This window comes from Bos indicus, chromosome 19 (assembly GCF_029378745.1).
Source record: "Bos indicus isolate NIAB-ARS_2022 breed Sahiwal x Tharparkar chromosome 19, NIAB-ARS_B.indTharparkar_mat_pri_1.0, whole genome shotgun sequence".
NCBI lineage: Eukaryota > Metazoa > Chordata > Mammalia > Artiodactyla > Bovidae > Bos > Bos indicus.
Window position 1 is genome coordinate 49,219,670 of NC_091778.1, and position 27,644 is coordinate 49,247,313.

Below are 27,644 nucleotides of genomic sequence, written 5' to 3' on the forward strand. Positions count from 1 at the left end.
ACGCACAACGATGTCACTCTCCAGTGGATTCTCTGGAACTTTTTAATTTGTTCTGGCAATGAAACTAACATGGCATAAGAACTTAAGCCCCTCAGGCTGGGCAGCACCAAGGCAGCCAGCAGGGGTCAGTTAGATGGACTCCTGGTGGGAAAGGAAGGAGCTACCCAGATGAACCAAAGTGAGGTGTCAGGGGCCGAGTGAAAGGAGGATGGACCACCCAAGCCTTAATCTAGTGCTTAAAGAGAAAAAAATACCCTGTCCTTCAGTTATTAGGGAGAAGCCTGGGGGAATGGGGCGGGGTCCCTCCATAGACCTATAGGATCTGAGACTAGGGGAGAAGAAAGGAACTAGGCTGATGGGAGAGCCAGCATGGGAAGCCACAGCTCCCCAGGCAAATATAACCCTGGGCTTGGACTTCACAACCCCCACGGCCAGGCCAGGACAGTGGCTCTTTCTTCTGCAGAGGTCAGGCTGCCTGAGCTCACAGGACAGGGAATGTTAGATTTCTGGCCCCTCCCAATCCCTGGGTGTTGGGGTTCCCTCATGTCTCAAAAGCCTTGAAGCAGTAAAGTTTCTCTCCAAGAATTGCCTTTCCAGTCCCTAAGCAGCCAGCTCTCCTGGTGGAAATGTCCTTTCTGCCCCATCTGCCCCCAAGAGGGTGGGAATGTGGCCAGCCCTCAGGAAGGGTCCCGGAGGCGCACGCAGCCCAGGATGGAGAACAGGCACCTTCTTTAGAGGCTCAGAACTCCCAGTCGTCCACCTCCAGCTCTTCCAGGTTTGTTACCAGGCCAAAGATCCCACTGTGATCCTGAGACTGTCTGCCTTCAAAAGTGGTGATGGGGGTGACAGGTCGGAGTAACTCGGGCAGAGCTTCTGAGGCACGTCGCTTGATCTGGGGAGAGAGTTGCGGGTGGATCCTGTTGCTTCCAGCCTCAGGACATGGTGGGGCAAGGGACCATGGGTCAGGGACAAGCAGGCTGCTAGAGGCAGGAGTCTCTGAGGGGAGAGGAAGGAGCAGTGCCTTTAATGGACTTTGGAAACATGGTCATGTCTCTGACCCATCGAGAAAGTGAAAGTGTTAGTCATGCAGTCATGTCTGACTCTTCTGCCACCCCTGGACTGTAGCCTGCAAGGCTTCTCTGTCCGTGGAATTCTCCAGGCAAGAATCCCCTTCTCCAGGGGATCTTCCGACCCAAGGACTGAACCCGGGTCTCCCACACTGCAGGCAGATTCTTTACCATTTGAGCCTCCACCAGGGAGGAGGAGATAATATCTAAAGACCCAAAACTAAGGGGACTGAGGGTGGCTGGAGCCACAGGCAAGGAAAACCACCAGCAGGGGGCCCAGGGAAGGCTACTGTACCTGCTTGAAGAAAGAATGGTTCAGGAGGGTGCTGGCGCTTGGTCTGCAGAGGAAGAAGAGGCCAGCATCACCCCTGTGCCATTTCCAGAATCCTGCTGCCACTGCCTTACCCTCAGGTGCCCCTCTCCTTCCCTCGGCTCAAGAAACAACAGCCAGAGTGACCCAGCTGGCTTCCTGGCAAACCCTGTGCCACCCGCTCCCACTGTGGGGACTTCGGACTCCTCCAGGGAACCCAGACCTTTCTGGGACAGGTGCGTCCTCTCCAACACCCGCCCCAGCCCCGGGTTCCCCGCAAGGCCCACCCCAAGCCCCACAGGTGCACCTCATGTCCGGATTGCGCTGAAGGCACTGCTCCACAAAGTGGTGGAAGTGGGGCGAGAAGGTGCGGTGGTAGGGGTGGGAGGGCGAGTCGCCGTTGGAGGTCCTGGGGGTGCTGGGGGCCAGGCTCTCGCTCAAGCCCGAGTTGGCCGCGGAGCGCGAGGTGCTCATGGTCAGCTCCTCGGCGGGGATGGTGCTGGTGTCCAGCAGGCAGGGCACCGTGCCGTTCAGCTTCTCCAGCAGCATCTGGGGAGGACAGAGCCAGGGCCAGGCTGGAGAGGCCCCCGGAAGGACTAGAATTCCTTCACAAGTCCACTTTTCCCCAAACACATGAGTGATTCAGGGGCAGCAAAGACAGAAGTGGGAAAAGGCCTGTCACTGTCTTACTCTGATTTTCTCGACTCTGTACCTAGACAGACATCCACACCCTCTTGTCTAGTCCATCAGAGCTCATCCATCTGCGAGACTCACTTTTCTGAAACACGCATCTGATGCTATTACTCCTGTGCTCAGAAGCCTTTGACAGTTCTCCACATGCCCTAGGACAGGAACGGAACATGCTGGCCTGGCCCACAAAGGCCCTCGTGACCTGCCTGGGCTTCCTTCTCCAGCCACGCCACCTGGCAGCCCCGCAGAAGCACTCACACTTCAGCCATATGACTACCTCCTGTCCTCAGATTCTGTGCTTTCTTGACTGGGTCTGTCACAGGCTATTCCCTCTGCTGAAAAGTTTCCTTCCACTGGAAGCTCCCATTCTTCACCTAGTTAATTCCTATTTGCCTTCAAGTCTCAAGTGTCCCCTCCCTGAAGCCGCCCCGGGTTCCCTCCTCTAGAGCTGCCCTCTGGCCCCTCTCCAGCCGCCTGTGTCCCCACGGGGCAGGCCATCTGTGGGTTCAAGGAGAGGCTTACTCAACGGGCACAACCCACCCCCTCCGGCCCCCACCACCTCCTCCAGGTCGAGATCATGCTCCAGGAACTTTGGCCCCAGGTAATCCTTGCCCAAAGAGCCCAAGTCCACTTCCTGGACTTGGCAAGATCTGGCTCCAAGGGAGACAATACAGACTCCTGGCTGCATGTGCGCCAAGAAGCCAAGGGCAGCAGGCAATTCAAAGGGGCGTGAACAGGGTGGGAGGTGGGAGGGAGGTTCAAGAAGGAGGGGACATGTGTTCACTGATGGCTGATTCATGCTGATGTACGGCAGAAACCAACACACTATTGTGAAGCAATTATCCTCCAACTAAAAATAAGTAAATTAAAAAAAGCGGAGGGAGCATGAACAGAAGGAGGCTGGAGATTGCAAAGGTATTGACTGGAAAGTGGTAGCACTGAACCTGAGAAGTCTAATTCTAAATTAGAAGTCGGCCTTCTACAGCATCACCGACTCAATGGACATGAACTTGAGCAAACTCCGGGAGACAGTGGAGGACAGGGAAGCCTGGCGTGTGGCAGTCCATGGGGTTGCAAAGACCTGGACATGACTTAGTATCTGAAGAACAACAGCTTTCAGGTATACTGATCAAAGTAAAAAAACAAAACATATTTTATAAACTTGAAAAACTTCTCAGGGACTTTCCTGGAGGTCAAGTTGGTTAAGACCACACTTCTACTGCAGGGGGCATGGGTTCAATCCCTGGCTGGGGAACTAAGATCCTACATGCCATGTGGTGCAGCCAAAAATTGGGTGGAGGGGGGTAAATGTCAGTTTAAAAGTAAAAATAGACACTTGGTATGTGGGCTCCAGGCCTGTGATCATGAGCAGCGCTTACTTCTGTGACCCCCACCTCCCAGGCTCCATTTCCACCACAATTATCACAGACACAAGTGAACAGTCACACAACTATACCCTCTCCACACACACTGGGGCTCTTGGAGGAAAGGCCTGGGGTATTCATCCTAGCATCTCGGGCTGGTGTCCAGAGTGTGAGGTCCTCAACAGGCATTTGTGGGAGGCAGACAGGAAAGGAGGACAGAAGGAGATCCCTAGCTGCAGGCTCACCTGGGTGGCAGGCATGTCTTTAAAGGGGACGTGGCCATTGGCCAGCTCACAGGCCGTGATTCCCACACTGTAGATGTCAGACTTGGCATCGTAACCCTGGAGATTCTATATCAGGAGAGAAGAGCCACAGGTCACTCCACTGGAGCCTTGGTTGTTGTTCTTAGACAAAGAAGCAGGTGGAGCAGAAACTCCCCAAACTGGGATGAGCTGCGAGGCTTCCCTCGCCTGTACGCTGAGGAGTTGCTGCTATTTTAGAACTAAAGAGTGTCTGGCTAAGGCTGTGTGGGAGCAGGGGGGAGTGCCCCGCTTAGAGCAGGGATGCAGAGCGCCAAATGCTCGAGAATCTGGCGCTCTCTCTTCCCGTAAGATGGGAGCATCTCTGAAGGGAGTCTCAGTGCAGCTCAGGACCCGCCAGGGGTAATGGCATCACCTGCCAGGGACACAGCATACCTGTGCTGCAAGGGGCCTCCCAGGTCTACCGGCCAACAGGGGAGCCCTCTTTCCAAGAACCCCTGACTCCGCTCAGAAGCAGAGGGCGCCCCCCCATCCCTAGAACTTCCTGAAGGCCTCCTTGGAGGGTGGTATCACAAGTCGGTGGGGGCAGGGGCTCCTGAGATCCAGGGCACCGACCTGCTGGAGGACCTCCGGGCTGAGCCAGGGCAGAACCTTGATACTGTACTTGGGGAAGTCATGGACCACACGCTGCCGCTGCCCATGGCTGATCATGCTGAGGTTGCTGCGTAAACCCGAAAGGTAGACCTTCCCATCGGCGGAGATCAGAACGTGGCTGGCTTTGACGCTCCTGGTGGGCGGGGGGTGTGTGTCACCAGGCGGCAGAGGAGGCCCTCACAGCACAAACCTTTGTCTTCACACACTAGAACCAGTCAGCTCTCTCCCCTGGGGTGTGTATTATACACATACATACAGATTATTGCTTTCCTGGTGGCTCAGTGTTAAAGAATCCGCCTGCCAAGAAGGAGACTCAGGTTTGATCCCTGGGTCAGGAAGATCCCCTGGAGAAGGAAATGGCAACCCACTCCAGTATTCTTATCTGGGAAATCCCATGGACAGAAGAGCCTGGTGGGTTACAGTCCATGGGATTGCAAAAGAATCGGACGTGACTTAGCCACTAAACAACATATATATACATATAATATGTGAGTACACATATACATACATATTATATATACCTGAACATGTATTTTTGTGAAAAATTCCAAACATACGGAAAGAGAAAAAACATCATGACCCCATTTACACATTACGAGGTTTTAAAACTTATTTATGTTTTGTTCAAGTTCTCTTTTATGCTCACAGACCACTGCTTCCTCTAGTGTCTTCCTCTTTAATCTGTACTTTCCGTCTGTAGGTGTTCTCACAAAGTGTACTACTGTTTCGCACGCATTTTCTGTTTTGACCTAATGGTACTGTGTTAGGCAGCCCATGTTTCAGGGTTATGTTTCTGAGCTCCACTGTGTTGCCAATGGTATACACCTCATTGTTGCTTCTAATTGCCACCTGCACTCTGGAGTGGGGTCTGACATTTACTAATCCATTCTTCTAGGAAAGGGCACTCAGGTTGACTCTAATCAGCACGAATATGAACACAGATGTCTATGCACACATCCCCTGAGGTGCCTGTGGGTTTCTTTGGGGTGTGCACCCAAACGCAGCACCGACGGCCCCGGGTCTGAGTGACGCTGACTGGCTGTGTGGGGCCACCTTCTACCATGTGGATGGGAGGCCCACCTCCTCACCACACTGGTCCTCACCCAGCCTCTGAATCCCTGCCAGGCCCCCCACGGGCATAAAGTGACATAACCTTGTTTTCATTTGATTTTCTAATTCTTGCTGAGTCATGTGTGACTCTTTGTGACCCCATAGGCTGTAGCCCAGCAGGCTCCTCTGTCCATAGGATTTCCCAGGCAAGAATACTGGAGTGGGGTGCCATTTCCTACTCCTGGGGATCTTCCCGACTCAGGGACCAAACCTGAGTCTCTTAGGTCTCCTGCATTGGCAGGCGGGTTCTTTACCACTGTGCCACCTGCAAAGCCTCTCTGGAGTGTTCATATGACCATTATTAGTGTTTTGGGTTTTCCCTTGTATAAACTTCATATCCTTTGCTCATTTTTCTATTGCTTTGCTATCTTTTTCTTACGGATTCACAAAATCGGTTTTGGACAAAATGAACAGCTTCCACACTCTAACTCCTTTCTTAACTTTGTCCCTGGTGCCCTGTATTGGAAAGAAAGCTTTAATCTTGATATAATCAAATCAAATCCATTTTTTTTTTTGGGCCTTATGTTTTGTGTGTGTAAAACATTTAGAAGTTATGGTGTGCCTCAGGTCACAAAAATATTTCCTTGCATTTCCTTCTATGTAAGCCTAGAGCTTGCATTTAGGCCTTGCAAACATCTGAACTACTCCTCCGCACATGGAATTAGGGAGAGGTCCTGGTTGTACCATCTTTCCTACCCCGAACTGCTTCTCCCCAACACCATCTACTGAGCAATCTGTCTTTTCCTGAGCCTCCCAGCTGAGGGCTGACTCCGGGGAGCACACCCCAGCAGGGGTGCTCCAAGGAGGGAACGGGTGGGTGCAGAGGCCCACATTGGATAGTCAGTCCCCTCACACAGTCCTCAGGAAAAAGCTGCTCAGTAAAGAGAAAGTCAGCAGCTTCGCACGGACAGGGCAAATGCTCCGCGCCTCCAGCAGAGGAAGGGCAGGACTCGCGCCTCGACTTAACCTCTGGCTTCACTGACTTCAACCTTCAACCGTTCCTTTGAGGGCTCACGATCCCAGACACCGCTCGTGGAAAGGCTGAGAGGCCTGCGAAAGCAAGCACCTGTGCACGTAGCCCATGTGGTGGATGTAGTCCAAGGCCTTGAGCGCCCCCTGCAGGATGTAAGCGATGGCCAGCTCGCTCATGCCGTCCATGAAGTGCGTGCAGATGAGGTCCTTGGCGGAGCCTGAGGAAGAGGGCCGAGGGGACAGGGTAGGTAGGCGGCGCATGAGCGAGCTGCTGGCAGAGCGCACAGAACCCCTCTCCGCCAGGACCCCCTGCCCACTCACCGTACGCCATGAACGACGTGACGACCCACAGCTCGTTGTCCGCAATGAAGGTGGCTCCGTAGGGTAGGATGTTGGGGTGGCTGAAGAGTTTAGAGACGTGGAGCTCCCCCTGTAAGCATTGGTGAGCTGCAGTCAGAACCAGGGGGCAGCGACTGCCCTGGTGGTCCTGTGGCTCAGACTCCACACTCTGCAACGCCAGGGGCCTGGGTTCGATCCCTGGTCAGGGAACTCAATCGCACATGTCGCAACTTACAGTTCTCATGCTGCAACTAAGACCTGGTGCAGCCAAATAAATATTAAAAAACAAAAAAGAACCAAGGGTCCCCGAGGAGAAGGCACAACGTGACAGTGGCAGCGTGAACACTACGGGGACCGAGAGTCCCGGGAGCGGCCGGGACTGAGGTGAGAGGAGCCGGGCTCTGCTGTCTCTGCAGGGAAGTCAGCCCTGCTCCACCAGCTTCTGCCTAACTCCGGCTCTGCCAGCCAGTCCTAAAGGGCCTGAGAACCATTCCCCACCGCCAGGGCAACTGCTGAGACAGCAGAGGGTGGCAGTGCACTGCCTCGGAGACGTGAAAACAAACTGCAGACTGAAGACTTGGGAAGTTAAAAGCTTAGCTCACCTTCAAGGGCCAAGGCACACAACTCCTCTTTAAGACAAGAAAACAACAACAACAAAAAATGTTTTCCTATTACAAAGGAAAGTGTTGTTAGAAACAGAAATGTGGAAAGAGCGCCTTAAGAACAACTACTAAACATGAGAAGAGATTTCTCCAGCGACCTCAGGTTGAGAGCTCCTCTCCTCAGCAGCAGCTATAGAAAGCCTAAGACTGATGGAATTCTAAAGTAAATTTGGACAAAAGATGTGAAAAAAAATTGCACAAAAGAACTGCAGAAACTCCAGGGTCCTGGCCTCTGGGAAATGAGCCAAGGCCAAACAGCCAGCCCCTTCTAACCTGTCCACAGTTCTACAGAATGAAGAAAAGAATCACAGAACCCAGTGCGCTCTCGAACAAACTCAGGTATGCTTTTTCCAAATAACTGAGCTAGGATTGACTTTCTGTCCCACCCCGAGACCCACAAAACTACTCTGAACATATGAACTGGTATCAGAGCACCTTCAGAGGAGTTGAATTCAGAAAAACGCTGTAACTGAAGAAGGGGAAGGGGCCCAACCAACTGTACTTAAAATACACTGACTCAGGCCCTCCTCCCTGCACCAGAAAAGAGACTGTCTGAGTGTGGAGCTCGTCACTTACTAGTGTGTATGTGACCAGGGGCGAGTTACTTAGCCTCGCTGAATAACAGATACATGAATACATGAGCCACAATGCGTCTCTAGAGAAGAGGGAAATATACATCGGGCTGAGCAGTGCTGCAGAATCCTTAATACCAAACGTCCAAGATTCTTCACTGGGAGCTTCCTTAACTTCTTGGCTTGGTCTACCTTCGTTTCCTGCCAGCTATTTCAGAAGACAGATGTAAACATGCCTTGCAATTACTACTGGGACTAAGAGCCCACCCTCCAAGTGTCACAGTCCTTTCCGATTACCTGTAAGAACGTCACCATCTCATTGGAGCAAGCCTCGAGGTTAATCCTTCGCACCGTCACATACTCCCCTGTTGGTTTGTACCTTGCTAGATTCACTGTCATCAGGTCCTCGAATCCTTTGCCTAAAAGAGAAGAAGGCTGTAAACAGGGACAAGAGCAATACCAGCTTTCATCTTCTTTAAAGAGACTTGATTTTAGAATGAATATATGTATATGAGTAACTGAAATGCTTTGCTGCATACCTGACATTAACACAACACTGGAAATCAACTATTCCCCAATTTTAAAAAAAGACTTGATTTTAAAAGAAAATTCAGATTAAAACTTTCACTTCTGTTATATCTTGATTTTTTCTTCTTCCATCAGTTCCTTCTCAGACACCTATCCTAACTGATGATGGCCCAGGACACCAGGAGTGTGCAGAAAAAAACTGAAAAAGAGCTCCTCTCCTGAAAACGTGATTGATCTCTTTCTCCATACCTTGAAGAAGAAAACCACAGAAGACCTTCCCCAAAAAGCCAGTTTTGTCACCACATATCCTGATAACTGGCTGACAGCTTCTGGCACACATTCATCTGAGGATGCTGAAAAGACCACTGCGGTTCCCTGGAGCGTGACAGTCTCGGACATTACCTATAACGGTGAGCAGCTCGTAACACCCTCCCTCTGGCAGGAAGCTACTCATGATCTCCGGCTTAGAGAAGGATGCTATCGACTCTGAGCTCGCCTCATTGGTCTACAGGAAAAGAAAAAAAGGTTAGTCAGAGAAACTTGGGGGCAGGGGTGGGAATGGGGAAGACGGTAATTCAGACCCATGAGGAGACTGGCATCTAAACACCCAAATCTGGACTCTGGAGCAGTTCCAGCACCGTTTGATGAGAAAGGTAAAGTAAAATCTCACCAGTTCAGTGCCGCCACTGGCACTATATTGAGAGTACGCGTGAGGGCTAACTACAAATGTGGATGGGGATGAGGGTCAGGCGTAGTTGAGTTGATTTGCTTGTCCTTCCCAACAACTGGCTCATCTCATAGCTAAAAGCTGTGGCTTTAGCTGGCTCATAGCTAAAAGCTCTGAAATTCTTACCTGGGAAGGATGTCCGGAGAAAGGCACATTTAGAAAAGAGAAGGGAAATGGGTGGGTAGGGGGTTCTCTTGGATTTCCAGCTGCAATTAGGGTCCTATTTTTAAGATCCTGATGAAAATAATTCCCAAAGATCAAATGTTGAATCTCACTATTGGCCATAAGAGTCTCCCTCTTGAGCAAACCAAGAGGCCAGCCAAGGGATTTCCCTGGCAGTCCAGTGGCTTAGACTCCGAGCTCCCAATACAGGGGACCCAGGTTCAATCACTAGTCAGGGAACTAGATCCCACAGGCCACAACTAAGAATTTGCATGCCACAACTAAGACCCCATACAGCAAAATAAATTAATTAAATTAAAAAAAAAAAAAAGAGGCCAGACCAGTCATTCCCTGACATTTCTAAGGGAAGCTAGAAAACAGCTAACACATGGGGCTACAGGCAGGGAACAGAGCCATCGAGTCTCGGCCCTCATCCCAGGCAGCAGAAGGGACCTGCTCCCCGTACACTTCAGCTGCAGATGAAGATGGGTCTCAGCCACTTCGGATGCGGGCATCACAGGTGAGGTCCTGATGGGAAATGCCCAAAAAAGTAAATGGCAGGCCAATCGCTCTTCCTTCAGTTTAATAGGCTCAGTGTCCTTCTTCCAGATCTAACTTTATCTGTATTATTTAGGGACTATCAGTACTTTTCTCTTGGATCCTCTTTTCTTCAGATGTGTGTCTAACTGAAATGAAGACTCTTAGACCAGCTCGTATTTCATAGGCTGCGTTCATAAACCTGCCCTCTGGTTAGGAAAAGGTCTTCACAGACTCAGAGGCTCTTGGCTCAGCATGAGCCAGCGGAGTGTGTGAGCTGAGCAATGTTCTGGTATCGCCTTGTGGGGGGTCCCTGACGTTTGAAACACATCTGCTCTCAAAACTGATGCTGCCAGTGGTGCAAGAAACCAAATGGGGTTTTGTCTCCAGCAGCGCTTACACTAAGGAGAACCCAGTCGAGCAAAGTTGAGCCTTGTCAGCAAACTGTAGTCTTCATTTGATTGACTTTATATGTCTGAGATTCACCTATATTGTCGTATTTAGCCACACTGTGTAATATTCACCTTATGAACAACTTCAGTCTATCCTTCAATGCTGATGGGCTTTTGGGGTTGCTATGATGAACTGTGCTACTAAAAACACACTCGAATGGGTCCCTTGACACATACATGCAGGAGTTACGCTAAAGCTTATACTGAGGAGTAGAACTGGAGGTCACAGAGTATATGAACATTTGACTTTAGGAGAAAAAATGCCAAATTGGTTTCTAAAAAGGTTGTATCAGTTTACACTCTCGCCAGCAATACTCTTGCTCTTGTCAACCCAGCTTTTCCTCAGTACTTGGTGTATTTGGACTTAATTTTTGCCAATCTCTTTGTGGGTTTGATTTACATTTCCGATTGCTAATGAAGTTGAGCATCTTTTCATGTATTTATTGGACATGTGGATTTTCTCCAGAGTGAAAATGCCTCTGTCTCTTGTCCATTCTTCTACCACTTTTTGATTTCCCCAAAGTAGGCCCCATGGAACACTGATCCTGGCAGTTAATGCATAAAAAACAGTCGACACATCCAGTTAAGTTACAACATGCAGCACACTCCTCCTCGTGGACAATCACAAGGGGTGCACGCATGTTAAAGGCTTTGAGAAGTTCTGTAGTTTGACAAAAACTAACATTGTTTAACCTAACATATTTCTCAAAGATGCCTTGTGTGTCTTACATCTGTTAAATCTGGGGGAAGATAATTCGGGAAAGACTATCTGAAGCAAAACATACGGGATAATGCTAAGACTCAAGGCTTAGGGGCCAGGGAGAGGCTGAACTTGAACTCAGTCTGTCACTTGTGCCATGACCCTGGGCAAGCCCCTCTGACCCCTGGGATCTCCGTTATCTCATCACTGGAATAATTCCCGCTTCACGGAGTTGGAGTTTCTGTGACAATGGGACGAGATGAAACATGTACAGAGCTCAGCGCTGCTTGGTAGATCACAGGTATTCAGTAAACATGTATTCTCCTCCCTCGCCTGCTGTCTACTTTTTGGTCGTTCTCCTGTTCCACAAAGAAGGTGGAACAGAGAAAATGGAGAAAACAGAGACTCCTAAATAGAGCTTGATCCATGGTTAAGGTTGGTTTGCTTTTGGTTTTTGCATGTAGCTGTGCTTTCAGATGCTCTGAAAACAGGTTCCAGGATCACTTAACAGCCACTGCAGCTTCTTCAAAGTCTCATCTTCAGACCAGATACTGGTTACACGCCAGGTGCCTCCCGCAGCTGAGAGAGATTCAGACCATCAAGGAACAAAATGGAGTAGCGATCTGAGCAAAAAGCCTAAGCCAAGAAGAGCTCCAAGGTGGCGACCCCCAGCTGTGGAGAATCTCAGCGGCAGGATGCGCTCATCGAGGAGACAGCCATCATAACCTTGAACCTGAAACCTGCTACACATATTCTCGCTCTGCTTTGCTGTTTTCTCAAGTATCAATATACCCTCAGGAAAATCAGGGTCGCCAGTTAACAGAAAATCCAAGGGGGTGCTTTCAGACCCAGCCCCTACTCTGGCCTCCGAGGATCCACCTGACTCGGCCGCTGCCTCACTGCCCAGACTTGCTGCACCTGACCCCCGCGAGCAAGTGGTCGTAGCAAACGCGCGCCAGCTGTGCCTTTGTCTGGATCACTCCTGACCTGCTCCTTCCCTGCCCTCCCCATCTTCTCACTGATGCTTCCTCCTCACCTCCGAGGCTGCAACTCATCTATTCTAGTCAAAGGCAAACAGGCGCCCAGTCCCTTTATGATGTCATCTCGCTTCTTTTCCCCACTGGGGTCACTGGCATTTTCTTTGCAATGATCACCGCAGTTTATCTGTCTACTGTCTGGTCTCCCATGCTAGAATATAAGCTCTGTGGGGACAGGGCCTGTATGTCTCTTCACTGATGTATTCCCCGATGCATACAACCATGCTGGCATCTACTTAAAAAAGAATCATTTATGGGACTTCCCTGGTACGGTGTGGCCAAAAAATGGAAAAAAAAAAAAAGAAAGAAAGAAAATTTAAGCCAACATTTGAACTCAGGAGGTTTTCTGCCCATGACCTTGTTATTCCCATGGGTTGAAGAGGAGAAGCAAATGTACCAGCCCGTTCCATTGGAGACAGTTCAACATACAGACCTAGCCTGTGAATGCCAGCCCTGCTACAACACACTCCCTAGCTCCTGTTACCAGGGGAACTCTGCAGATGAGAATCTGACACCTGCATGTGAGAAAGTCCGTGTTATTAGCAGCCAACAACTGGCCCCGATGAGAACACATCCGGAACGACTGTGTTTTAAGGTCTCTCCTCTGACCTCTAGGCAAAATGCCTTCTGTTTCTCTAATTTGAAAAAGAGGACTGTGAAAGACAGCTGAGTCCTGAGATAAATTTTTTTACACGCATTTTAAATAATTCCCTTTGGAAAAACTACAGATGGGATACTTTTTCTTAAAACTACCCATCTCCGCGTCTCTTGCCAAGAGTGCATATAAGACATACTATCTATGCACTAAAGCCATACTTCTGTTGAGCTTAGGTAAGGAATGATTCATTTAAGTACTGATATGATTAGCTTGTAACTTGACAAATGTAGTATTTCAACTGTCTTTGTGGACTACAGAAAAGTACTTTAAAGTGTTTTAGAAAATGAAATTCTTTAGGTAACTGGGAATATGAATGAGTTCATTGGGCAGTTTGGAAGTTTATGCAGTGAACTAGCGCTGATTGCTTGGCCCCTCTACCATTCTGTCCCCAGCTCCCTGGAAATGACCCCAAAATGGAGGCTTTCTGCATTGTGGATGTTCCACGGTCTAAACTCAGAGAGAAACTGATCTTTATTTAGGAAAACAAACAAAGGCAATAATATTTTGAAAGGAAGAGGTTTGGTCTGATTTTCCCACAAGAAACACAGGTTAGTCCATTATACTGTTTCAGATTTAGACAAGGTCAAAATTCAGATGAAAAGGATGAGATATGAAGTCCATTCTCTTTAAACATAGCATGGCGTAGTTTTATTAGTGTAATGTGTACTCTCAAATTGCCTAAAGAAACTTATTCTATCAAAGTCTTTTCTTAGTTTCCCCTACCGTGAAAAGTATTTTGTTCATTCTGAAGCATTTGAAAAATACATAAGCTACTGATATTGAGAAATGACCATTAAATAACTTTGTTTAAAGAATGTAAAACAAAATGCAATAAAGCACACAGAGACGTTATCTATGAAATGCCCAACAAATAAGTACATTCAACTTCCCACAGGTTTCACACAGGATGACTTTTGGTATAAAATCAGCAGCTGGGGAAACATAAAACTATATACAACTGGCACTGGACTCCGGAAGAACACCTAACTGTTCGTATAGGGCACGTTTTTGGTCTCCCGACTGGAAAATATTCGGATCTGAAAGACAGGCACTGCCAAGCAAGCTTCGCTCAAAGATAAACTCCTAAAAAAAATCAACTCCTAGTCAGCAGCATTATCTTTCACCCACCTTGGAGCTGCCTGCCAAAGGCACAAAGGTCGTCATTGGAAAAGAGAAAGAGGTCTATGGAGGAAAGCGCTCTGATTCCCTCTGCATAAGACACTGAGTCACCGTATCAGAAACAGCTTGGTTTGCTGCTGTTATTCCCGTTGGTAAAATAAAGTAGAAGAGTCAGAAGTGGGACAGGATTCTTAAAACTTCTGCCAATAAAAGAATACATTTTCTGTTTTGTACATTAAAATCTGGGGGTTTGTTTTTAAAGTAGATCTGAAGTCCTGCCTTATAATCTAGACAAAGATCTATATTCTCTCTGTGGACTGAAATCTATTATTAATTGACTAAGGACAGAAAATATAGTACCACCAGTCACTGCAAGATAACCACGTTAGACTGTTGAAACTTTCTCTCTCTCTTTTTTTTGGAGAGGGCGGCCAGGTGACGGGGAGAGCTAGACGGGGAGGAGAGAGAAAGAGTGCCTGAGATGTTTTTTCAGTTTTCAAAGTACACATCAGAATCTCTCCGGGGTGAAACCTGAGTCCCCACAAGAAGAATGATATTGCAAATAAAACTCAAGGGCAGACGAGCAGAAATGTAAAATGATAAGCCAACCAAAAAACCAAACAGAGCTCCACAAGCCAACTCCATGCAACAGCCACGGTGCAACAGCCTAGGAAATCACTTACTTTTCTCCGAGCGTCACCCGGAGGCTGCTCTGGAGTAGAGAAATTGGTTGTTGGCATTTTGTGTTTTTGGCAGAAGACACACCCACATTTAAAACAGCAATCACTGCACTTAGGACTACATTTATTAATAGAAACCACTTAAGTCATTATAGCAAAAACTGCCTACAGTGCTACATATAAACACACACACACACAGAGATGCACAGTAAAAATGCTGCAGATACATGGGGTTTTAAATATGAATCTATGGCTCTTCGAAACTTGGCAAGACTCTTATTCTACAGGTATTTACTGAGTACAACTCAACTGCTATAGTTTCAGTTATACAATTACTTTCCATCAGCACGCAATATTACTTTCAATAGGCTGGTTTCAGAGTCTTATAGTTTTATAAAAATTCATTATAAAATTATAGACACTGTTGGTGATTTCCCAGGGAGTACAGGAAATAAAAAATAGATTTGCCAAAAAAAAGACAAAAGAAGTTTTAATACAGCAACCTGTGTTTGTGGGACCATTACTGAATTTGATTCTTCAGTCAGATACATTCTGTTCTGAATGAAAGCAAGGGCTTTTGGGCCCTCTGCTACACCTGGTGAACACGAATAAAGCAAAGCACAGCTTAAATAACTTTCTGCTCCAAAAGAGGACAACTTCTGTATCTGTGCTTTTTATTTTCTCCATTCTGAAAAATAATTGAAGTAAAGATTCTAACTGTAAAGGACTGGAATGATTACACATCTCCAAAATATCTGCAGGGTAAATTAGCCTCAATTTATCGAAATAAGATGTGTGTGTGTGCCGTGGATCAGTTTCCTGGTGTACAAACGGCAGGAGCGGTTGCTTAAGACAGCTTCTTACAGGCAAAGATAAGAAGCCAGGTGAACAGGTGAAAGGAAATGAAACCCAGTCTTCATAGAAGGCAAAGCCCAAGCTGTATCAACCTCAATATACACTTCATTAAGCTGTAAACGATATACAGAACAATTTCTTCATCCTCCTCAGATCAGAGACTAGGCAATTATCAAGACACCCAGAAATCCTACACTCAAGACACTCAAATCATCTAATTCACATAACCGGAATATTTTAAACTAATGTAAACTGGACTTCCAACTCAATTTTCATCAATGCCAGTGTTTACTTTTAAACCATCGTGTTACCATTAGTGATGGGAAGACAATGAGTATGGGAGCAGATATAGTATTTCTGTTCCATAAGCCTTGCCTGTATTGTGTAATTATTTTTATTCTTTATAATCAAAACAAAAATAACTCATCGTTTTTCTAAACTCTCATTTGTCTTTTACACAGCCCTTCGACAAAGTTCATGAATAATTCAACTCCAGAAGTTTTCTGAGTGGCATTAGGGAAAATAAATTAATAGGTACCACCTGGTAACTAACGTGTTTGAGTTTTCAATTACTCAAGTCTTTCAGGGTATTTTGGATCAGCTAACCAATATACTCAATCTGATAAGCCATTTCTTTAGCTATAGGAGCTACAGTGAGTATCTGTGGTGTTTAGACACAAAGAATGGGGCTTTATCACTACTATTTTTATAGAAAAGGAATTTTCCTTGCCTTCAGTTAAGATCACAGTTCCCAAAACAGCTCAATTTGAAAATAGCCAAAGGGAAGGGGTTGGGTCTATTAAACCTCCAAACTGCAAATCTACTTTACTTTGAATCAGCATTTAGAATTTACAATAGGAAGTTAGCGCCTTTGTGCTGACAGATTTTTTTCTTTAGTCTCTTAAGTCTCATGAAAAGATGAGTCAATTAGATTCATCAGTAAAACCATAACTTTTATATCACTGCTACCTCTGTCCTGATCATAATTTTATTTTTTAAATCTTCAAGGCTAGAGGCTTTTAAACACTTATTTTTTTCCCTTTAAGTATTTCAACTTGACAAATACTTAGAAGAAACATGTGTGCTTTTAAGTAAATACTGGCTTTTTAACAATCAAGACAGGCCAAGGACAACTAACTGCCAGATTAGCCCTCAAATTTGGGGGAAACCATGGATTCAAAAAAGAGCCAAATAAATATAACAGCTGTAACCAAATAAATATAACAACTTTCCCTTGGAATTGCTAATATCTATAAATTGATTTTAATTAAGAAAAGGGTAGAGATATTTATCCTGAACTGATGGCTAAAAGCCATACTGTACTTACCTCCAAATAGTTCCAAATCTCTTAAGCCCTCAACAATGAACTTTTCCGAGACCCACCGCTAAAGAGGAAAACCCCAGAGAGAATTAGTACTTCTTCCAAGCCACAAAAAATTAGCCACAAAAAATTAGAAAGACAAAAATACAACTATGAAAACTGAATCATGTAGTATAGTTAAGCTACATTACTAAGGAAAAGTTTTGAAAAGAAACTGGGATTTAAATAGACCAAAAACAATAGATTAATTCCTTGCTCTATTCTTCTTTGTCTAATTTGGTGAGCATTTCTTAAATCTGACAGATGACAAGTAGTACTGGCCCTAATAATGAGAACTGTTTTTGTCCTTCCTGTATATAAAACTGCCTTTGGGTTGCATCTTAGTCAGTCCATGGCTGTCTACTCTACATGCTTTGGGTCATTATTGCCAATTTGAAAAAAATATGAATTCACAGCACAGAAAACGGATGAAACAGGTTTTCACAAGCCCCTGCTGCTGCTGCTGCTGCTAAGTCGCTTCAGTCATGTCCGACTCTGTGCGACCCCATAGATGGCAGCCCCTTGGCTCCCCCGTCCCTGGGATTCTCCAGGCAAGAACACGAGTGGGTTGCCATTTCCTTCTCCAATGCATGAAAGTGAAAAGTGAAATGAAGTCGCTCAGTCGTGTCCGACTCTTCGAGACCCCATGGACTGCGGCCTACCAGCCTCCTCCATCCATGGGATTTTCCAGGCAAGAGTACTGGAGTGGGGTGCCACTGCCTTCTCCATCACAAGCCCCTAGTAGTTTGTAAAAGGAATCAGCCAGCTATATATTCTTTCATCCAGTAGGGGTTCTAAAGACATCATCAACGTTTAAATTTTCTACCAAGTTTACAAGGACTGAACTAGCATGACTGATCTATGGTTTATATAACTGGCCTATTTCAAACAAGTATGGGTTTCCATCATACTAATCAGAGGTCTGGTTTCACCTGAATCACGTTGAGAGAGAAAAGCAGCTCATACATAAAAACAACGGGAACAAGGCTGCATTTCACTTAAGGGCTGGTATCACTTTGAATCAACATTCAGAGTTTACAATAGGAAGTTAGTGGCTGCCTGTGCGTGTGCCCAGCTGCATCTGACTTTGCAACCCCATGGACTGTAGTGTAGTCCGGCAGGGTCCTCCATCCATGGAGTTCTCCAGGCAAGAATACTGGAATGGGTTGCCAGTTCCTTCTCCAGGGGATGTTCCCCACCCAGGAATCGAACCCACATCTCCTGCACTGGCAGGTGAAAACCTTTACCACTAGTGCCACCCGGGAAGCCCATTGGCTTGAGGGTATTCTTTCTACTGGGCAGAGTTCAGGAGTCTGGATTTTTTTTCCCTCTTAACAGCAAAGTATTCTGTATTTTTTTCCCTCTTAATAGCAAAGTTTATTCTTTCCAATATAAATTATTCTTATCCACATGAACAGAAGAAAAGGATAAGGAACATTCAGAAATAAGTTGCAAAAAAAAAGCTGCATAATAAGGACTATGAATTGAAACAATACCATCATTCTCTATCCTTCTCTGTATCAATTTTTTCCAAGTAAAAAAGCAACACTCTAAAAAAAAAGTTCATATAAAATATTCATATGCATTGTACCACAAAATATAATTTACACCTTAATATTTAAAGAAAGTGGTATAGTCAGGTAATTCCCTGGTGGCCTAGTGGTTAGGATTCCAGGCTTTTACTGCTATGGCCCAGGTGCAATCCCTGGTCAAGGAGCTGAGATTACACAAACCACAAAAGGTGGTGGTCTATTCACAATGTCTCATATTACATATATACTGTTAAAGAGTTTTAAAATGATTACTACTGGATTTGAATATTTGATAATAAATAAGACAGTCTTTTACGAAATCATGGAAGTTAAACCCAGTATTTGTTCCTGAGGTCATTTTAGCTAGTGAAGTTCTCAGGTGTAACAAAATTTTTCAGAGTCTTCAGTCAAAACCTATGATGGCAGTTCCCTGGCAGTCCAGTGGTTAGGACTCTGTGCTTTTACTGCTGATGGCCTGGGCTCAAAAAAGTGTTCCAATGATTACAATTTGATGCTGATTTTTAAAACCCACAAACTCACTGAAAACGCGCAGAAAATAGGCAGATCATTAGTGGGTGCATATCTACAATGAAAAGGGCCAGCAACTCATTTAATGTGTGACTGATACTCATAAAATAAGCCACCTTGTTTCTTATCAGACAAGCTGGCGGGCAGTATGATATTCTGTGTCTCTGGTCAGCGTGTGCCTGCAAGTTCTGTTCTGTGCAGTGGAGGCTGCAATACCTGCTTGACTTTCTATATCTCTCCCTTCTATATGATTCTGAGCATCACATTGGAAAAAAAAAATGTCTACAATATTTGCTAAAACACACTGCTTTTCAGAAAATAAAAAATAGTAAAGGCAGAAGAGAAACACTCACCCTAATTCGCTCTGGTTTACTTACAAGAAAAGACATGAGTTCCTAACGTGTAGACCTACTTCAATTTCAAAAATTTAAACCTAAAAGGAAAATAGACACAAGTTGTTAGTCAAGTCCGCTTTTGTAGAAATATTTGTTGATTAACAAAAACTTACTGAGTCTACCATTAAAAGCACTGAACTAAACCTATAAATTGCTGGACTATAAAGACATTTTAGAGAAACTTTCAGTGACAATAAACCTGGATGTACTATGGCCAAATACATTCCGAAATACTGCTTCTCTGTAAGGAAAGTGAAGTTTGTTATAGGTTTTAAAAAAAATGTTTAATTTATCTTGACCCCTTTGTAGAAGCAATTACCTTTAATTCTTCTGGTTGTTTATCCTTCTTTTTAATCATCGTTTTTACATGTTGTTTACATGTGATGACTTACCCATTTTAGACATTTATCTACTAACTTCCCACCACGGTAGGAGAAAACTAGGCTCTCCTACATCAACTGCACCCTACTTTCCTGCCTTCATTCTCCCAACATAGTTCTGACATAATTTTTGGTTAAAACCATGGTCCAAATTTACATTACTGAGTACACCAACATGGTTCTTGCATGCTAAGTTGCTTCAGTCGTGTCCAACTCTTTGTGACCCCACGGACTGTAGCTGGCCAGGCTCCTCTGCCCATGGGATTCTCCAGGCAAGTATACTGGAGTGGGTTGCCACGCTCTCCTCCAGGGGATCTTCGTGACCCAGGGATCGAACTCATAAGGAGTCTCTTATGTCTCCTGCGTTGGCAGGCAGCTTCTTTACCCCTAGTGCCACCTAGGAAGCCTGAGGACTTGGTTCTTAGCAGAGGCAAACAGTTAGAGATGACTATGTCTTTTGTCTTACACACACTTTCTCCCACCCCACCCCCAGCAGAGTTAATAACTGCCTCATTTTTTCACTTGCTTGTTTTTCCATGTAGTTATTAACTTTTCCCAAATACCTCAACATTTCTGCTATTAGTCTTATCAATGTATTTTTCCATACACTCAAACTCATTCATTGCAATTTTTCCTTGGAGACTGCCTTCCTGAGGCCCTCCATCCTCTGGCTATAATCCAGACTAGCTACAAAGTATTCAGACTTTGTAATGTGGAAATGTGGGTCTTCCAATTCTGGGGAATATTAGTTTTGTAGCAAGAAATAGCAACAGAAATTCTAATAGTTAAAGGTGTACTTCTAGGATTATCCACTAAAGTTATATTTCACTCCTACTTTACAACTTTCTACTTTCCAGGAAACTTCTTCAAACTTTATTTTCCAACCTTTTTGCTAAGTTTTATATTTTTGTTACCCATTCCCAAGACCTTTTGCCACTTCTCAAATGTATGTTTTTTCATATCATCCTGATTTTGTTCTATGTTTGCTATTTATAGTTAAGAATTTATATCTAGAATGGCTAAAAGATAATACATCATGACCAAGGAGGGTTTAGTTCAGGAATAAAAGATCAGTTTAACATTAAAAAATGAATCAACATACACAAAACTGTTTTTGAAGCTGCTTGCAAATAAAGAACAACCAATTTTAAGGAATTTTTTTAAATGATGTAATTTTATCTTATTACCTGAGTAAACAAGTAAAAATACAATCATTTCAATAGAGGGAGAAAAACCATCTAACAAAATTCAACACTAAGCCACAAGTTTAAAAAAAAAAACAAAAAAACAAAAAACTCTTAGTCAACTAGGAATAGTCAAAAAGGAATAGGATAGAAATGGGATTTACCAAGTCAACTTGGTAAAAGATACACATAAAAATTTATAGCTAACATCTATTAATAGTAAGAAGAATGAATGAGTTTCCTCTAAGGACAGAAATAAAGCAAAAACGTTATCACTTCATCAATGTACTAGTGGTCTTGGCCAATGCAAAAAGGCAAGAAGAAATAAAAGGCATACAGATGGGAAAAAAAGATGTAAAATTCTTTATTCATAAATAACAAGACTGTATACATAGAAATCTAGCGGAAGCCTCTCAGTCATGTCCAACTCTTTGCGACCCCACTGACTGTACAGCTCATGGAATTCTCCAGGCCAGAATATTGGAGTGGGTAGCCTTTCCATTCTCCAGGAGATCTTCCCAAGCCAGGTCTCCTGCATTGCAGGCGGATTCCTTACCACCTGAGCCACAGGGGAAGCCCAAGAATACTGGGGTGGGTGGCCTATCCGTTCTCCAGCAGATCTTCCTAACCCAGGAACTGAACCGGGGTCTCATGCATTGCAGGCGGATTCTTTACTAACTGAGCTGTCAGGGAAGCCCTATGTAGAAACCTAAGTTTTCTACAAAAAAAATCATTATACTTAAGAAAATTAATTTATAAAGATCAATTATAAAACCCAGTTGTATTTCTATATATAGCAACAACAAATCAGAAAATGAAATTTTAAAAATACCATCAATAAACCAATGGAAACATAAAATGATTAGGAATAATTTTAATAAACTATGAGTAAGACCTGTAAGACCTTTTTATCTAGATAAAAAGATATGCCATGTTCATAAATGGGAAGACTCAATATTATTAAGATGTCATTTCTCTCCAAATTGACTTACAGATTCAGTGCAATGCTTATCAAAATCCCAGCAGACTTTCAAAAGAAACTGATAAGCTCAGGCTACAATTTACACGGAAATATTTGGCTAAAATAGCCAAAATAATTTTGAAAAAGAAAGTCAGAAGACTTTTATTACCTGAACTCCAGACTTACTTTATTGCTAAAATAATCAAGATGGTGTACTTTGGTCTAAGGATAGATACATGGGTCAATGAAACAGAACAGACAACCTAGAAATAGACCCATACATATATGGTCAATTACTTTTCAAGAGAATGACCAAAGTAATTTTATGGGGAAAAACAGTCTGCATACAACTTGATATTTATTTAGAAAAAAATGAACCTCAATGCTGACCTTATACTGCACACAAAAATTAACTTGAAATGGATCATAGAACTAAAGAAAAAGAACTACTAAAGAAAAGAGAGGAGAAAATCTTCATGATCTTGGGATAAGTAGAGATTCAAAAACAGAACATCAAGAGCATGAAACATAAAAGAAAAATATGACAAATTAATCTTTATCAAAATTTAAAATGTCTGCCTTAGAAAGACACCACTAAGAAACTGAAAAGATTGGGAGAAAACATACTCTGTGCATGCGTGTGTGTGTGTGTGTGTGTATCTACAAAGGACTTTATATACAGAATATATAAAGAATTTCTATACTCAATAATAAGATAACCCAGTTTAAACAATGGCAACAACAGATCTGAAGAGAAGATAAAGGAGCAGCCACTAAGCACATGAAATGATGTTCAACATTACTTGTCATCAAGGAAATGATGACACACACAAAGCCACCAAGAGATACCATTAAACACCCATCAAAATGGCTAAACAAAGACTGACAATACTAAGTGCTGACAAGGACATCCAGCTGGAACTCTCGTACACTGCTGGTGGGAATGCAAACAACTACGGCCCCTCTGGAAAATAGTTTAATAGCTTCTCATGACTCAATAATTCTGCTCTAGGTCATCTACTCAAGGGAAATGAAAACATATCTTCTCATTAACTTGTATATGAATGTTCATAAAAGCATTATTCAAAATAGCCCCAAGTTAAAAACAATTCAGGCATCTACCAACTAGTAAATAGATTTTAAAAATGTGGTACAGCAAAACTAATACAATTATGTAAAGTTTAAAAATAAAGTAAAATTTAAAAAATAAATAAATAAAAATGTGGTACAGGTCAGGAAGCAACAGTTAGAACCGGACATGGAACAACAGACTGGTTCCACATAGGAAAAGGAGTACGTCAAGGCTGTCTATTGTCAGCCTGCTTATTTAACTTCTGTGCAGAGTACATCATGAGAAATGCTGGACTGGATGAAGCACAGCTGGAATCAAGATTGCCGGGAGAAATATCAATAACCTCAGATATGCAGATGACACCACCCTTATGGCAGAAAGTGAAGAAGAACTGAAGAGCCTCCAGATGAAAGTTAAAGAGGAGAGTGAAAAAGTTGGCTTAAAGCTCTACATTCAGAAAACTAAGATCATGGCATCCAGTCCCATTACTTCATGGGAAATAGATGGGGAAACAGTGTCAGACTTTATTTTGGGGGGCTCCAAAATTACTGCAGATGGTGACTGCAGTCATGACATGAAAAGACACTTACTCCTTGGAAGGAAAATTATGACCAACCTAGAGAGCATATTAAAAAGCAGAGACATTACTTTGCCAACAAAGGTCCGTCTAGTCAAGGCTATGGTTTTTCCAGTAGTCATGTACAGACGTGAGAACTGGACTATAAGGAAAGCTGAGCACCAAAGAATTGATGCTTTTGAACTGTGGTGTTGGAGAAGACTCTTGAGAGTCCCTTGGACTGCAAGGAGATCCAACCAGTTCATCCTAAAGGAGATCAGTCCTGAGTGTTCATTGGGAGGACTGATGTTGAAGCTGAAATTCCAATACTTTGGCCACCTGATGGGAAGAGCTGACTCATTTGAAAAGACCCTGATGCTGGGAAAGATTGAAAGTGGGAAGAGAAGGGGATGACAGAGGATAAGATGGTTGGATGGCATCACCAACTCAATGGACATGAGTTGGGTAAACTCTGGGAGTTGGTGATTGACAGGGAGGCCTGGCATGCTGCAGTCCATGGAGTTGCAAAGAATCATACGCAACTGAGTGACTGAAGTGAACTGAACAGACACCAATGTAATACTACTCAGCAATAAAAAGGGACAAACTGCTGATATAGGCAACAATTTCAGGTTAAGGGAAAAAAGTCAGACACAAATCTTCATAATGTTTCCATTCACATAAAATCCTAGAAAAAGCAAAAGTACGACAGAAAGCAAGTCTTGGTTGCCTGGACCCAGTAGTGAGATAAGGGACCAACTTCAAAGAGACACACAAGAACTTTTCAGGGTGATGGGAAAGTTCTGTATCTTTATTGCATGGTGGTTATGTAAGTGTACTTGTCAAAACTCAACAAACTGTACACTTGATATAGGTGTATTTTGTTACAGGTAAATTATATCTGAACAAAGCTGATTTTCAAAGTAAAATGACTAAAATAAATACTCAGATATGCTTTTGAAGAATCTAGAAAAAAATCGGCCACATTTCTATTCTTTTTTTCAGGTGGGCTAGGGTTGTGAGGGGCTTCCCTGGTGTTTCAGCTGGGAGGAGAAGGGGACGACAGAGGATGAGATGGTTGGATGGCATCACCAACTCGATGGACATGAATCTGAGCAAGCTTCGGGAGTTGGTGGTGATGGACAGGGAAGCTGGCGTGCTGCAGTCCATGGGGTTGCAAAGAGTTGGACACAACTGAGCGACTGAACTGAAGGTTGTAAGGGGTTGTATAATCTGCTAAGAGATGTGAGAGGAGGGAGGTAAAAACAACCCAGAGAAAGGAATGTTAGTTAGAATCCAGTATAATGAAAAAAAGAAAAAGAGGGAATACAATTATTCTGGGCCACATCTGTGGTGATATGAGCCTGTGGCAGAAGGAATATTGAGAAACAGATGTGGATGGGTGGGAAGGAGGCTCTAGAGGGAGGGGATACATATATATAGTTATGACTAATTCATGTTGTTGTAAGGCAGAAACCAACACAACACTGTAAAGCAATCATCCTCCAATGAAAAAAACAGATGGATAAGGAGAAAGAAAAATAAGTTAGTAAGGACACCACAAGTCATTGAGTCTATCCTCCACTCTTTGGAAGAACAGCTTTATAAACACCTGGATATAAGATTATCAAGTCTCTGCTTGAAAACTCACTACCTTATCAGGGAACCTGTTTTACCTGTGAACAACTCTGATGACTTTTTTGTGTGTGTGTGCCTGAGTAACTGCGAAGAATAGTGTGTCAAAGACAAAATAGGAAAAGTCAGAGATGGAAGTTATTTTGGTGGAAAGATGAGTTTGAGTTTTTAAGTTATGCTGCAGTTAAGAAAAGTTATATATCCCAAGTGGAAATACCGTTTAGTTAGAAAAGTAAGGCTGATGCTTAAAAGAGGGGTTAGAGATGGCTCTGAAGCTGTACAAGTGACAGAAATTCACTTTAGAAGAAAATGCTGAGAGAAAAACAGAAAGCTGGGAAGTAAGCCTTGGGATAAATTCATATGTAGGACATGGAGCATCAAAGGCAATGGACTTCCCAGGTGGCGCAATAGTAAAGAATCCGCCTGCCAATGCAGGACACGAAAGAGACAAGGATTTGATTCCTGGGTTGGGAAGATCCCCTGCAGCAGGAAACGGCAACCTGCTCCAGTATTCTTGCCTGGAAAATTCCATGGACAGAGGAGCCTGGTGGGCTACAGTCCATGGGGGTCACAAACAGTTGGGTACGACTGAGCACAACTTCAAAGGCAGGTAGGAAATGGAACCCAAAGGAAAAACTTTAAAGATCCTGCTTCCCCTCGTGGACCACTTACGCTTTCCCAATCTATTCATCTTTTGTCTGTCCTTTTACTACAGGAAGTCCTACAAGACTGCCCCACCCAACCCGGGTTAGATGCTTGGCCTCTGTATTCAATCCTTATACAGACCACTCTCTCAACGGCCTACACTAGAGTCTGTAAAGGCAGGGAATGCATCTTGTTTACTGTTGCATTCCCAGGGGCTACTGTGACCAACACTTAACATGGACACTCTTGTGTCTGTTAAATTAATAGTGAAAATAATCAAAGCAGCAGACACTTATGGTGAACTTAGCATGTGCCAGCATCTGTGTTAAATGCTTCATGGAGATCAGCTCACAATAAGTTATTATTGATCCTAGTTTTACAGATCAGGAAATTAGGACTCAGGTTAAATGCCCAAATTACACAGACATGGGACTTCCTTCACAGTCCAAGGGTTAAGACTCCCTGCTTTCACTGCAGGAGGAGCAGGTTCAATCCCTGGTGGGGAACTAAGATCACACATGCTGTATGACATGGCCAAAAAATTAAAATAAAAACAACAACAACAACCAATAACCAAAGTTACACGGGCAAGTAATAGAGGACTGATCAGGTCTATTCCAAAGCCTGTGCTCGAGAAGCTGTAAGTGATAACAGAGAAGCTTAGGGAGAAGCCTCAAGACTGAGTGTAAAGATGTAATGACTGAAAAGGCATCATCTGATTTGACAACACTGACCAGATGCTAAATGGTATAGAAAGGAAAATTTATTTACCTTATCAATTTTTCTTTTTCCCCTATTTTTGTCACTGGTTTTCTAAACTTCTTCCATGTCTGGGATTACAACTATAAACACTGCATTTGGGTCACAACACCTCTAAGAAATCTAGTTAAAGGGCAACAGATTTAACCAATTCAACACTTTATCTTATGGCTGAATAGGCTTGAGGCAGATAATCAGAAAAGATTTGGTTTCTTCAACTTTCAGGGACAAGAAACAATGTTGGGGATCTCTAAAGAAAAGCATAGATCAGTCAATGAAAAACTGTCTTAATGCCACAAAAACATACTGGAATTTGGTTCTACCCCAACAAATGTTACAGTAAGAAAAGGATCAATTGGCACGTCTTTTCCTCTTTGGGATGAAGTTAAGTTCGAATATAGTAGGATACCTTAGCAGAAGGCTGGGCAGAAAAGTTGGTTCCCCATTTCCTGAAAACTTGAACAATTTTATTTAACCACTCCCCTCCCTCGCGCTCACTTCCCTACCCCCATCCCGCATCTCCACCCCAAGGTGCTGTGGGCACTTAAGCATTTTGGAAAACAAGACAATCAGAAGCTCTGTTTAGGCTGATTCAGGAATACCTGAGCTCTTCTCTTAGGAGGGCTTGACCTACTGCTGCCTGTCCCGCCTGGGAAGAGATGCGGATGAGGGAGGCGCAAATGGGGTGCGGGGAGAGGATATGCCTCCTCTTCGCTACATCAGGACAAACTGTCACCTGGGCCCCAGGTTTCCCACCTGGAAATCAGGGGGGGAAGAGGAGAGAGAAAGCAGGCGCTCGCCTCTTCCGCCCGGCAACTCCGCTGCGGTGTCTCCGGGCCAGGCCCAAGCCTATTCTCTTCTCGGGCTACAGCCCCTCATTGTGGGAATCGAGAAGGATTCGTGTGTAAAGGGGGCCCGCGGAGGACGAGGGAGGCGAAGGGTGGCCGCTATGATGAAGGCCCGCCCCTGAGGAGAAGGAATCGGCGTCAGGGCGAGGAGGAACTGATCCCCGGAGCGCACCAGGCGGCCCCCGCCAGCCCGGTACCTGGTCCTGGAGTTAGCAAGCAGTCCCGGCCCAGTCTGAGCTCCGCCTCCTTGGTTTAAGGCCGCGCTGCCGCCAGGCCGGTTGCTGGGAGGGAGGTACGCAGCGTGCCATGCGCAGTAGAGGGACGCGGGGAGGGC

The 27,644-nt window shown here is 44.5% G+C and overlaps 1 protein-coding gene across 18 annotated transcripts; it reads right to left on the reverse strand.

Moving 5' to 3' along the window:
- Positions 1-24: 24 nt before the first annotated feature.
- On the reverse strand, positions 25-27,644 carry STRADA (STE20 related adaptor alpha). Of its 18 annotated transcripts, none has more exons than XM_019980564.2 (14): positions 27,508-27,632; positions 27,219-27,428; positions 19,229-19,308; positions 16,783-16,840; positions 14,604-14,632; positions 8,931-9,033; positions 8,298-8,419; positions 6,749-6,857; positions 6,522-6,645; positions 4,307-4,478; positions 3,677-3,781; positions 1,685-1,926; positions 1,363-1,405; positions 25-892 (listed from the first exon to the last, which is right to left on the reverse strand). In XM_019980564.2, exons 3-14 carry the CDS (start codon positions 19,262-19,264, stop codon positions 740-742), a joined length of 1,296 nt encoding a protein of 431 aa, XP_019836123.1. In that variant the 5' UTR covers positions 19,265-19,308; positions 27,219-27,428; positions 27,508-27,632; the 3' UTR covers positions 25-739. The 18 variants fall into 18 exon arrangements, with proteins under 18 accessions (XP_019836123.1, XP_019836124.1, XP_019836128.1 ...); XM_019980565.2 differs by lacking the exon at positions 27,219-27,428 and adding an exon at positions 27,065-27,218 and having other exon boundaries at positions 27,508-27,631; XM_019980569.2 differs by lacking the exon at positions 27,219-27,428 and adding an exon at positions 27,065-27,218 and having other exon boundaries at positions 19,253-19,308; positions 27,508-27,630.